Below are 13,813 nucleotides of genomic sequence, written 5' to 3' on the forward strand. Positions count from 1 at the left end.
TTGTTTTGTTTTGTTTTGTTTTGTTTTGTTTTGTTTTGTTTTGTTTTTTAAAGTAGGCTCCATGCCCAGTGTGGAGCCCAACGCAGGGCTTGACTCATGACCCTGAGATCAAGAGTTTGATGCTTAAGCAACTGAGCCACCAGGGCTCCCCTGCCTGACATTGTTTTATTCCTTATTTGTTGTTTCCACTGCAGTGTCAACTCTGAGGTCAGAAACATTCTCTTTGTTTACCACTGAATTGCTAGTGCCCAAAATAGTGTTTGGCATTAGTCATGACAATTGGATGAAAAGATTTTTATTTTAGGCCATTCTTCAGTGAACTTACCTTTCATTTAAAATATTTCTGTTAGGGCACCTGGGTGGCTTAGTTGGTTACATGTACAAATCTTGTTTTTGACTCAGGTCTTTTTTTTTTTTTTTTTTAACTTTTTTTTTCCTTTTAAAGTTTATTTATTTTCAAAGAGAGAGAGAAAGAGAGCACAGGAGGGGCAGAGAGAGGGAGAGAGAGAATCTCAAGCAGGCTCTGCACTGTCAGTGTGGAGCCTGATGTGGGGCTCAAACCCACCCACCCCGAGATCATGACCTGAGCTGAAATCAAGAGTCTGACGCTTAACCAACTGAGCTACTCAGGCACCTCTCTGCTCAGGTCTTGATCTCAGAGGCATGAGATCGAGCTCTGTGTTGGGCTCCACACTGGGCATGGAGCCTGCTTAGGATTCTCTCCATCTGCTTCTGCCTCTGCCTCTCCCTCTCCCCTCTCCCTCTATCCCTCTTCCTCTCCCCTCTTCGTCTTCTGCCTCTCTCCCTTGTTCACGCGCGCGCACACACACACACACACACACACACACACACACACACAAACTCTCTCTCTAAAATAAATATTCCCATTAGATTATGCACTTAGGTAGAAACCCAACTCAGATGATTTCTGGTTCATTCAGAAAGTTCACTTAAAGGTTGGGTGAAAGAGACTGAGCTAAAAGATGTCAGAAATAGGAATATCAGGAGAGTGCTGGGGTCAGAAAAAACAAGAGACAATCATAAAGGAGTTTCCATAAAGGAGTGATTGATAGTGTCAGGTGGCATTGAGGTTGAGACAGGGATTGAGACATGTCCATTAAATTTAGCAGTGTGTAGATCATTCATTTCCCTAGTTAGTTTGGTATATATTGAGTGTAGCAGCCAGACAAATGGTTGAAGAATCAGTGGGAGGCAAGGAAATAAGATTGCTAGTGTAGATAATTCTAAAGTTAGCTGTAAAGGGAAAGAGAGAGCAGATAGTAAATAACTGGTAGGGAAGAAAGGAGGTTGCCTCTTTCCTTTTTTAAAGATGAAAGTGAAGTATTTAATGTTAAGCATTTAAATATTAATGGGAGATATTCAGTAGAGGTTTAAGAAATAGTGGGATAATATGTAATCTAAGATTCGGGAATAGGCTGCAGGGAAATGGATGCAGAGTATGACATAAGGGAAAGTGGAAATGGTGTTCAGATCAGATGAAAGTAGGTTTGTAAATTTGGTGTTGGGAATCTGAAAGGGGAGTTCTGTCTGTAGCAATTGTTTACTTAGGTAGATAGGAAGTGGGGCCATCTAGTGTCAGCAAGGGGGCATGGTTTTGTTTTTTGATTTCTGAATTTTTTTCCACTTCTACAATTGGGTGGATGGGTGAATCCATTAATATGAAAAGGATTTCTAAAAGAGAAAGACATTTTATGGGGGTGGGGAAAAATAATGACTTGTAACATCTTAGAAAAAAATATTGATGCCTCATCTGGACAGTCTACCTCTGACTTTTGTGTCCTGCCCTCGTGCCAACTCTGCTTCAGTCATACTGGCCACTTCCTAATACTCAAACATGCCTGAGCTTGTTCCTGCCTTAGTCTTTTTGCACTAGCTGTAGCTTCTACGTGGACTATGAGGGATTCAGAACACATCTTCCCAGAATGTGCCAACTTTGCATGCTGATTATTTTGAGCTGAAGACAAGGCCCAAAAGAGTTCAGAAGAGGTTTTTGTTTTTTTGTTTTTTGGTTTTTGTTTTTTGTTTTTATACCTTCTCCATCAACTGCCTAAAAGAATTTAGATACAGGGCCTGGTCCAGGAAGAACGTTATCACCAAAGATAGGTACAAAGAGTATGGACTAGAGATGGTAACCTGGTAAGCTGTGGGGAGCTTGGTGCAGGGCCTGTTTGTTCAAAGTTCTCTCTGTGTCTCTTTCCCTCTGCATGGCATGGCTTACATTTGTTTACCAAACATTTGCTGTTCCCATCTTCAAGTGAATTATCTTCCTTCCCTTTGAAGTCCCAGACCCCCTCCCCTTCTTCTTAGCTCAAAATGGTTTGTAAGCCTCAATTGCCTGACTATTGGGGAGACTCTCGATTTCACTGTGGGGCTTCTGTATGTATATAAGTAATTAAATTTGTTTTCCTCTTGTTAATCTGTCATATGTCAATTTGATTAGTAGACCAGATAAAAGAACCTAGAAAGGTAGAGGAAAAATTATTCTTCCCCTATAGCTGGCTACCACGAAGGAAAAAACTTCACTGGCTGAACACTTCGCTCTGAGGCTGCTGCAGCTGAGAGATCTTGGGATCTCTGGAAAAAAAAAAAAAACAAAACTGGCAGAAGGTAAGAATTCATACCACATCCATCTCCTGGATCTTTGCCTGCAGGGTTTGGTGGAAGCAAGAGTCCTTTCTTGTCCGTTTCTAAATTTAGATTTGCAGGAGGAAATATTTGTGAAACTAGTTCCTTTGGCATAGCAACTCTGGTAAAGATTTATTGTGAGTATTCTTGATTTTTATTGATCCTTTTCCTCCCAGAGATGGTCACTGTTTTTCTTTGTTTCCATCTATCTTTGGCATAGGCCCATAAATTGGCTGTTCAAGCCAGCATTGTAGACTGGTGAGTTCACAATTGTCACCAGACCAGCATCTGTTTAGACAAACCGTTGTGAGCTAATGGGCACATGAGGTAAAGGCTCCTGATAAGGGACATCTTTGAAGCCAAAGCTACAAAATTGGTGGGCACAAGTCAAGCACTTTGGAGCTGTTAGGATGCTCTCCAACTAACTCAAAGACACCTGTGTTAGGATAAGTTGGTTACTGAATGGGTTGCATTGACACCAGGTCACCTGCCAACCTCAAGGAAATAATCTGTGCAACAAGGTACACTGTGAAACACCACACAGTCCCCAACCCAGGGGAGTTTGGCTCCGAGAAACCCAAGGATTAGGGGTGCCTGGGTGGCGCAGTCAGTTAAGCATCCGACTCTTAATCTCGGCTTAGGTCATGATCTCAGTTCATGGGTTTGAGCCCCATATTGGGCTCTGTGGATAGCGTGGAGCCTGCTTGGGATCCTGTCTCTCCTCTCTGTCCCTCCCCACTTGTGTGCACGCATGCATGTGCTCTCTCTAAATAAATAAACTGAAATAAAATTAAAACACCAGGGATTAGCTAAAGCTGTTAATATGCACAAGAGGAAAACCAGGTGAAGTTTTCCTTTTGTCTTGTACTGTGTCTTGAAAGCTTGGCTTTGTGACCAGTGAGAATATTGTCTCTGGTCTCTGGCAGCTGGGAGGTACGTGTACCAATGTGCATCTTGGTGGCCAGTTGAATAGACTAGGGTTCCCAGTTACAAAGTCATAAGCAGCATTCTCTTCATCTGACTTTGTCAGCTTCAGACATGTGTATCATAAGGGGCTTTGTCATCTCAGCCTTCATTGTTTTGTTGGTGCTGGAAAAAATCTGATTCCAGAAGTGCCTGCTCCGTGTCACAGATTAGTGAGTCTATGATTGGAAGTACCTCTTGTGGGAAACCAAGACACTGTTTCCACTATGCAGTTCTTAATGCCTCTAACCCTGTGATGAGGAGCTTTACTTTCCTAGACTATCTTCGGAGTGAATGTTTTGGATCACGGGGGCTGCATCTTCTGCACCTGCTCCAGGGATGCCTATTGTGTTCGTGGTAACAATTTATTCTAATCTCAAAGAGTTACCTCTGAGTTATTCCACAAAAAGGCTTATTGAATGGAGTTGCTATTATAACAAATATATCTTTGAAGGTCTTACTCATCAATGGCTAGATGATGGATTTCTTGAACTGCAAAAGCTTTTACATTTGAAAAATTTTTAGAGAGTTCTCATCCTAAACAGCTCTTGTATTGGTACCTATGGGAAGACCAAATTGAAAAGAGGACACAAGAAGTATAACGGCTAGCTTTAGGAATTCCCTTAATAAGAGGAAAGAACAGAAATTGAACTTCGAACAAAAATTAAAGACCACATCTTATGTAAATCTTCCCTTCTCCTCCCTTTCATATGCCCTTTTATGTCTGACTTTCCCTGACCCTTCAGAAGATCTTTTGTATCTCTGAGCCCAGGGTCTAAGCCCACCTCTCAAAGCCCTACACCATCTCCTCAGCCAATTCTCTTAGATCGTAAAACTTCTCCAGTTTCTCCAGAAAATCCATTAAATACCCAGTTGCCTGCTTTAACTTCCTTTTGTTTACAAGATTTACAAAGAGCACTCTGGCTTGATCTCCAGGCCCAGGGCGTACAGGTTACTTATGTTAATACTAAAAGAAGCCAGGAAGCAAATGTAGCACAAGCACCTAAGAAAGGCAGTAGGCACCTAAGAAGGGCTGTCTTTACTATTCTTATAACTCCTCCTAGTTTCCAGGTCTCTGTAACCAGTCTCTGCCAGCTTCAGGCATTCCTATGCAGTGTATTTTGCCGAAGTATCCTGACCTCCACTGCAAAGAATTCATGTTCCCTGGACAACAGCAGACCTTTTAAATTACAAAGACCTTTTACCTCTACTTTCAGAAGATCTCACCAAATTTAGAGTTGAGTTCGAAAGATTGGTGACCATTAACAGTTCCACTCACAGGAGCTGTATTGGGTACTACGGGGTGTTCTTCTTGTCCAGGATTATACTGTATAATCAAGACAAGCCACACAGCCCCCTGGGGAAAACCCCACACACAGAGGAAACAGGGCTAGAATTTCTTCCAGGCCCTCCTACAAATGACCAGGAAATGGCTCAGCTGAAGACTCATATTCAAGGCTTGCTTGATAGGAACAATATTGGAGAATTTCCCCCCACTTAGCATTGGTCTAAGGTTGAATTTTTCACTCAGAAAGGAGAGCATCCAAAGACCTTTGTTGAACACTTTTAAAAGAATTGTTTATTTAGGGGCACCTGGGTGACTCGGTTAAGCGTCCGACTTCGGCTCAGGTCATGATCTCACAGTTCATGAGTTCGAGCCCTGTGTCAGGCTCTATGCTGACAGCTCAGAGCCTGGAGCCTGCTTCAGATTCTGTGTCTCTCTCTCTCTCTCTCTCTGCCTCTCCCCCATTCACACTCTCTCAAAAATAAATAAAAACATTAAAAAAAAATTTTTTTTAATGTTTATTTGAGAAAGAAAGTGTAAGCCAAGTCAGCAAAGAGCCTGACTTAGGCTTGATCCCACAAACCACAGATCATGACCTGAGCCAAAATCAAGAGTCAGTTACCTAACCAACTGAACCACCCAGGTGTAGTTGAACACTTTATACAGACTTTTCAGTAACATACCACATTGAACACAGAAGCCCTAGTACATAGAAATCTTTTAATTTCTGCTGTAGTGGGAAAATTTCTCCCTATTATAAAAAAAGCATGGTGGGGGTGCCTCAGTGGTTCAGTTGGTTAAGCATCCAGCTTTGGCTCAGGTCATGATCTCAGAGTTCGTGAGTTCGAGCCCTGCACTGGGCTGTGCACTGGTAGTACAGAGCCTGTTTGGGATTCTCTCTCCTTCTCTTTCTCTGCCCCTTCCCCATTTGTGCTCTCTCTCAAAATAAACTTTTTTAAAAGTTAAAAAAAAAAATACAAGAGGAAACAGTTAAAAGCAACAATGCTTGCTTTACAACTTGAATCTCTAGAAAAGCAAAAGCATGACTCTGAGAGTAACTCAGAATCTACTTATAGCCCTTCCCATTTGTCTCCAGGCAGTTGCAGGTACTGTAAAAAATCAGGAAGAAATTTTGGAGGAAAAACTGGCCTACACTTAAGAGAAAGGAAAGTTTACAGAACAACAAAACAATCTATCTAGACCCATCACCCCCAGAAGGTTTTTCTCCTCCTGTGGGACAGTTCCCCCATAAATCACAGGATCAGCTGATCCTCACCTGCACCCAGAGTCTACCATTAAACCTAAAATAGAGGATTAGGAACTGGATTTCTTTCTTTTTTTTTTTTTTTAAAGTTTATTTATTTTGAGAGACAAAGAAAATGCTAGTGGGGAGGGGCAGAGAGAAGGGGAGAATCTCAAACAGGCTCCTCACTGTCAGCACAGAGCCTGAAACAGGGCTTGAACTCACTGAACTGTGAGATCATGACCTGAGCCAAAATCAAGAGTTGGACACTTAACTGACTGAGCCACTCAGGCGTCCCAGGAACTGGATTTCTTAATTGACGCTGATGTGACTTTCTCTACCACCTGTTCAGAGGATTTCTCTCTGCCTGTCACCTCTGATTCTATTCAAGTTAGAGGAGTCTCTGGGCAACCTATTTCATTGCCCATATCCCAGCTCACCCCAATATCCTTAGGCCCTCTTTAACAGCCATAATGCTTTTCTAGTGTCCAGCTCCTCACCAGCACACCTTTCGGATGGAGGTTTGTTATGTAAATTTAATGCCCCTATAAAATGTAATAAAGGCATTTTTATTTCCCTATCCTCAAACCAAACCCCAGATTTCCTACTTTGCTTACTAGAAATTTATCTCAATTTAAATTCTTCTGAAAAGGATGAGTGTTTAAAAGATGTCCCAATTGGGGTCCCTGGCTGGCTCAGTAGGTGGAGCATGCGACTCTTGACCTCAGGGTCGTGAGTTCAAGTGAGTGAGTGCCTGAGTAAATACATACATACATACAGTCCCAATTAATCTCTGGGCTACACATGCAGATGAATTGTTACGGAGTACGGAGCCTGTGCACATCACTTGGAAAAAGAATAAACAGCTTCCATCAGTACTAGCCCAATATCCTTTTCCCAGAGATGCAGAGTTAGGAATTGGGCCTAGAATAGACCTTCTCTTGCAGCAGGGTATACTTGTCTTTACTTCCTCACCCTGTAACACTCCAATCTTGCCAGTAAAGAAAGAATGTAAATTTGACTCAGGCAGGAACCAAATTTATTAATTTGTACAAGACTTAAGAGTCATAAAATCTTCCATAATTCTTCACAACCCTGTAGTCCCTAGTTCAGCTACTATTCTCATCTCAGTGCCTGCTGATGCAGCCTGGTTTACAGTAATTGGCCTCTGCTCAGCTTTCCTTTCAATCCCATTGAATTCTGACTCACAATTACTCTTTGCATTTGCTTTTAGAGGGAGACACTTAATGTAGACTTCCAGACTTCAGGGATATTGTGAATCTCCTCTGTGGTTTCCCAAGTCCTTAAAGCTGACTTGGATTCTGTATTCTTTACTCAAGGTTCCACTCTTGCTATATGTTGGTAACTTTTCACTTTGTAATCAAATTACGGAGCTCTTACACTCTCCCTCATTCTCCTAAAGGCGCTAGCTGAATGAGGCTGTAGAGACCCCAGATCTAAACTTCAGTGGGTGCAAACAACTATTACCTACTTAGGACATGAGGTACCTCAGGGGAGGGCACTCAAAAGCTCACCCCAAAATGCTTTGAGTCAATTTTGTCCATTCTTTTTCCCAAAATGAAAAAAGTGATGTATATTTCTAGAGCCAGCTGACTACTGCTGCCAATGGATTCCTAATGTTACTGCTTTACTAAACCTCTGTATGCCCTCTTCCCACATACCACTCCAGAGACCCATTTCCTGGCCTTCAGAGGCACTAACCTCCTTTAAGACCTGAACATTGTCCACGCCCCTAGCTCTTGGCTTACCTAATTTTGACCAACCTTTTTCTCTATACTGCCATGAAAATAATGGGAGTGCTGCAGGTATTGTAGGACAACCTTTTGCCTCCCAGATACATCCTACAGCATATTTCTCATGCCAGTTAGACCTTGTGGCATCAGGGATGCCCTCATGTTTGTGTGCAATAGCTGCAGCTGCCACCTGGATTGACAGCTTTCATTAGGCTCCCTCGTTCACCTCTAATTTTGTCATGTTGTGTCTGCCCTCTTAAAAGTTCATAAGGCATAGCACTTCTCTATATGGTGACAACCACTTGTGAACAGGCTCCTTTGACCAACGCTTGTATCATCTTACGTCATTGTAACACTTTTTTTTTTAAGATTTTAAAACAGGTTTTAATGTAATTTCTAACTCCAGTGTGGGGCTTGAACTCACGATCCTGAGATCAGGAATTGCATGCTCTACGGACTAAGCCAGCCAGGCACCCCAACAATTTCTTTTTACGTAGGCTTGAATTAATGATCCCAAGATCAAGAGTCTCTTGCTCTACTGACTGAGTTAGCCAGGAGCCCTGGTTGTAACAGTTTAAGTATTTTACTGCCCCTCCCTGATGATGGAGAGCCCCACTCCATTTCACATGATTGCACTGCAACTGTAGAAATGATTTCAAAGCCACGAGAGGACCTCTAAGATACCCCTTTGGACAACCTAGATGTACTTCTATTTTTTTTACCTAATTTTGGAAAAGAAATTTCCAGGGAAACATAATAGTTTCCTCACATGAAAGAGTTGAAGCATATTCTTTACCAATGTAAAATCAGCCCAAGCTGCCAAACACAGCTGTTACTAGAGCTGGCATATTGGCACAAGGGAAAACTATACTTATTTACACAGACTTTTGGAGTCTGCCATGCTGTTGGCACAATTTGGAAATCCCATGGATTCTTAACTTCTACATTATTCCTATTGCTAATGGACATATAGTTGTTACCCAATTAAGCTATTCACCTCTCTTCTAAAAACTGTCTTTGTTCACTGTTCAGCCTGTACCACGCAGGCTGATACCATATCGTTAGGAACTGATAGGGCTGTTAAATATCCCGCTGCAAATGAACCCCCTATCCTTTTTCCACCTAATTTTTAACCCTGCTTTTTCTTGGCTGACATGATTAACGCTAAGGCAAATGCCCCACAATCTGAAAAAGACAAATAGATACAAAAGCGTGCCCGTTATCAGAGAGGTTATACATTGGGACAAACATGACCTTTTGGCTTGTACTTATCTCCCACCAAATGAGACACACATGCAGATGGGAGATAGTTAAGGAACTAAAAACAATTGGTTTTGTCTTGGCTTCCACAAACCTTCTGATTAAAGTATTTCCCAGTGTACCACTTGTAAATCTCACCAAATTTCTGGAATAAATCAGTACAACCATACCTTTTTATTGTACTTTGCTTTATTGCACTTAGTATATATTGCATTATTTTTACAAATTAAAGATCTTTACCTGGCAACCCTGTGTTGAACAAGTATATGGGTGCCATATTTCCAAAGGTATTTTACTCACTTCATGTCTCTGTGTCATATTCTGGTAGTTCTCACAGTGTTTCAAACTTTTTCATTATTTGTTCTGGTGATCTGTAATCAGTGATTACAACTTGCTGAAAGCTCAGATGATGGTTAGCATCTTTTAACAACAAAGTATTTTTTTTAATTTTTCTAAGTTTTTTTAAAATTTATTTTGAGAGCAAGCAAGAGCAAGCAGGGGAGGGGCAGAGAGAGAGAGAGAGGGAGAGAGAATCCCAAGCAGGCTCCATGCTTTCAGCACAGAGCCAAATGCAGGGCTCAATCCCACGAACTCTGAGATCATGACCTGAACCAAAATCAAGAGTCAGATGCTTAACTGACTAAGCCACCCAGATGCCCCAGCAACAAAGTATTTTTTAGTTAAGGTATGTACATTGCTTTTTTATTTTATTCACTTATTTTTAGAGATTTAAAAAAAAAATTTTTTTAATGTTTATTTATTTTTGAGACAGAGAGAGACAGAGCATGAACGGGGGAGGGTCCGAGAGAGAGGGAGACACAGAATCTAAGGCAGGCTCCAGACTCTGAGCTGTCAGCACAGAGCCCGACGCAGGGCTCGAACTCATGGACGGTGAGATCATGACCTGAGCCGAAGTCAGATGCTTAACTGACTGAACCACCCAGGCGCCCCAGAGATTTTTATTTTTAAGTAATCTCTACACCTGATGCAGGGCTTGAACTCAGAACTCTGAGATCAAGGGTCACACCCTCCATCAACTGAGCCAGCAAGGCGCACTGTACATTGCTTTTTTAGACATAATGCTATTGCATACTTAATAGAACTACAGTATAGTGTAAATATAACTTTTATATGTACTGGAAAACCAAAAACATTAATTTGACTTGCTTTATTACGATATTGGCTTTATTATGGTGGTCTGGAATTGAAACCACAGAGTGTCTGAGGTATGCCTGTATACCTCAGGAAGTTCTCCTAGGCCCACACTGTCCTTTGTGACACTCCAAATCGATTTTATAAACTTGCCTCTAGGATTGAGAGACTAGTTTAATGGGTTGTGGGGTAATGTGCTTCGATTTGTTCTTTTCTGTTTTTCATCCTCATTATAATCTATGTTTTTTTTCTCTCTTTGCAGATGTCTTAGCACCCAGCCACTAGCCTGATTCTTCTCTCCATAGCCATCAGCTCAGCTTTTAATGTGTGCAACTTCCAGGGAAGTGGTTCAGAACAAGTCTCCCCAGAAGGCACCACTTTGGCCTGCTGATTATTTTGAGCTAAAGACAATTAAGGCCCAAAAGACTCAACAAGAGTTTTTTAACTTCCTCCCCCAACTGCTTAAAAGAATTTACATAGAGGGCCTGGTCCAGGAAGAAAGCTATCACCAGAAATAATTAGAGTAAGGACTAGGTGTAGTAAACTGGGGGGAGCTTGGCAGGGCCTGTTTGTTAAAAGTTCTCCCTGTCTCCCTTTGTGTCTGCACTACACTGTAAACATTTGTTTACAAAACATTTGCTCTTGCCATCTTCCTGTGAATTGTTTTCCTTCCCTTCTTAGCGTAGAATGGCATATAAGCCTCAATTACCTCACCATTAGGGAGCCTCTCATTAACTTTGTGGGACTCCTATATGCACTAAGTAATTTGTGTTTCTCCTGTTAATCTGTAACATGTCAATTTAATTAATAGACCAGACAAAAGAACCTAGTAGGGTAGAGGAAAAATTTTCCTCCCATACAACTATCTTCCCCTGGGCTAGCTGGCTGCTTGACATTCAATTCTCAGTCTAAATGTCTGTTACTTCCTCGGATACCTGACTACCTATTCTAAAGTACCCAGTCACTCTTATACCACCCTATGCTAACATTTTACAGAGTACTTCTCACACGCCCACCCCCTACACATGCTTACCTGCTTTAACTCCTGAAATGTAAGATCCGTATCAACAGGGATCTTGTCTGTCTTGTTCATTGCTGTACAGCTCCTAGAAATGTTTCTGGTACCCAGGAGACATTTAAATGTAGGCCCTTAAATAAAAGTGAATGAACAGACTTTGAACAGCCACTCTAAGGGAAGGTCTGCACGATGGCAAACGTGTCAGGAAATGTACCCGTGCACTTGTATTAACAAGTGTGGGGCCAGATGTTAGATGAGATGTCTTTACTTTGAGAATTAGATGAAATTGCCTTGAACTGCATCTCATGTGCATTTGGACAAACCTTCCCTACTCTCTTAGGAATCAGAAGGGAAGTCATCAGCCTTGAGCTGATCATTGAAGCCTGAACAGCAGATGCTACCCGTACAGAATATATACAGAAAAGCAACAGATGGAGGAAAGATTTTGGGAGCTGGGCCACAATTGAATTCAAAAGAAGGAACAAGAAGAGATTTTTAATACATTAGAGGAAAACCCTGTGAAAAGCTGGGTTTCAGCAGTAAGGGAGAAAGAAATTTTAGGGGATAGGTTGGGGAAGTCAAAAATCTTAAGTGAGACTGATAGCCATTGTTTTAGGTTAGAGGTAGGATTTAAGAATAAGTATTAATCGAGAGATTAAGAGATTAATCAAGATAAAACTATATTTTATCTTAATACTGAAGTAGGAGTCAAAAGGCCTGGGTTTGGCCCGTTTTATCACAAAGTATCCATAGGCCTCTGGGCAAGTCAGTCTTTTCTGAGCATCAGATTTCTCACCTACAATGTAGGAATAAAAATAATCTCATCTCAGTGTTACGAAGGTTGCTGAAGATGGTTTGATGGATTGTGTTGCAAGCCCTTAATTTTGTAGTAATACAATCATTAAAGTTGTCTGGAGTAAGAAATGAAGGAAACAGGTGGTAACGCAGGTATACCACAAATTCCCAGAAGGGAAGGGGAGCCAAGTAATTTATTGAAAGGAACTGCAGACAAAGTGGAATTATAGGCTGAAGAAAAAACCAGCAACAAAATTCTTTCAAGCACCCATTCTAATGATTGGCTTATTGAATTCTTGAATCTTCTGTCTTTTCTACTGGCCACTCCTCTCACCTTATCACTACATTCAGTTCTTCTTTATCCAGAAACACCCTTCTTGAACTCTGCCAAACTCTTACTTTCCTATCTGTCTCTCCCATCTCACCCACAAAGGAGCTCTCTTCTGGGTCACTCTGGGCAGTTTTCACCCACAAGGTACATTGTGCACGAAGGATGGAGGGCGAGATTGGCAATATTTGCTTCTGACATCCTTACCTGAATACTCATACAGATATCCTACCTAAAGGATCATGAGTTGGCGCGATTTAATCACATCAGCCAGTATGTGAAGGTGCCTTGCAAATAAGAGCGCTACTAAAGTATTGTGTAATTCAAAGCCATCATCCAATACGTGAGGAAACTGGGCCCTCCGCTGTGGGCAGACGCGTCCAGTGTCACAAAGAAAGCTAACTTATTTTCCCGAGATAAGACTTCTACGTAAACAGTTACCGTCGCCCAGGTGGGTTCTGGTGAAAACTAAATTGCGCCAAATCTCGTGCCGCCTCGGTTCGGGGGCGGGGCGGGGCGGGGAGCACGAAGTATCGCGAGATGATGGCGTTTTCCCGCGAAGGAGAAGCGCGCGTTTTTCCCTGGCCGGGGATTTGGCGAGGAGGCTGGGCAGGCGGCAGCCGAGAGAGTTTAGCGCGCTCCGTTGCGGACGCTGAGGAGAGGACCCAGTTTTGGAGTGTGTGTCAGCCATGCCGGCGCAGCGGCCCGCGAGCAGCGATGGTGAGTAAGCAGACCCTTTCTCCCGGCGCGGGCGGCGGCGTCCGGGTCGCGGGGAGGGAGACAGCATGGAGGCGGCAGCCGAGATTGGGGAGTAGAGCGGACTCCGGGCAGAGACTGGAAAGGAAAGGAGGTGCAAAGGCTGTGGAGGGCGCCCGGAATTGCACATATGTGCACGATATAGGAGATTTTACACAGGGGAGCTGCATTTCCCCGAGCATCCCGATTGGTAAACTGGGTCCTGGCCACTTGTTGACATTGTGGAGACCCTGGGATGTCTTGAGAGAGCTGATGCTGGCGTCCCCGTGGGTCTTCAGCTTTTGCCTCGAATGCATCCAGGAAGGTTGTTCAACGTGGGAGTGAACTGGTAATGACCCAGTGAACGGGCAGTGTTTAAAGACTGCAGTTGAAAAAGCTTTCTCCCCTCATAGAGTCCCCGGCTCCAGATGCGGTTGAAGAGCCCGAGACCGCCGTGATTACCCAAGCCATGCTGGAGGAGGAAGAACAGCTCGAGGCTGCTGGACTCGAGAGGGAGCGGAAGATGATAGAAAAGGTACTTTAGGACTCAAGTTCATCGTCGTTAAAGCCGGTAGTCCGCTTCCTCGGAGGTTTGTCTGGTTCTTCGGTCGGCTTCTTCCAGACCCTTTCAAAC

At 42.8% G+C, this 13,813-nt stretch overlaps 2 protein-coding genes across 2 annotated transcripts in view; both read left to right on the forward strand.

The window, feature by feature from the left end:
* The window catches only part of TBC1D12 (TBC1 domain family member 12), a 117,698-nt gene extending 106,215 nt beyond the window's left edge, over positions 1 to 11,483 (forward strand). The window contains exons 13-14 of the mRNA XM_040485912.1: positions 2,517 to 2,628; positions 10,566 to 11,483. Of these exons, the coding sequence (XP_040341846.1) occupies positions 2,517 to 2,628; positions 10,566 to 10,588 (135 nt within the window). The 3' untranslated portion in view covers positions 10,589 to 11,483. The remainder of the gene's footprint in view (positions 1 to 2,516; positions 2,629 to 10,565) is intronic.
* A 122-nt stretch (positions 11,484 to 11,605) lies between these two features.
* HELLS (helicase, lymphoid specific) overlaps positions 11,606 to 13,813 on the forward strand; it is a 38,565-nt gene continuing 36,357 nt past the window's right edge. The window contains exons 1-3 of the mRNA XM_040485910.1: positions 11,606 to 12,895; positions 13,007 to 13,164; positions 13,593 to 13,714. Of these exons, the coding sequence (XP_040341844.1) occupies positions 13,134 to 13,164; positions 13,593 to 13,714 (153 nt within the window). The 5' untranslated portion in view covers positions 11,606 to 12,895; positions 13,007 to 13,133. The remainder of the gene's footprint in view (positions 12,896 to 13,006; positions 13,165 to 13,592; positions 13,715 to 13,813) is intronic.

The sequence above is a fragment of the Herpailurus yagouaroundi genome, unplaced genomic scaffold (genome assembly GCF_014898765.1).
Source record: "Herpailurus yagouaroundi ecotype Mexico unplaced genomic scaffold, PumYag 163, whole genome shotgun sequence".
Lineage (NCBI taxonomy): Eukaryota > Metazoa > Chordata > Mammalia > Carnivora > Felidae > Herpailurus > Herpailurus yagouaroundi.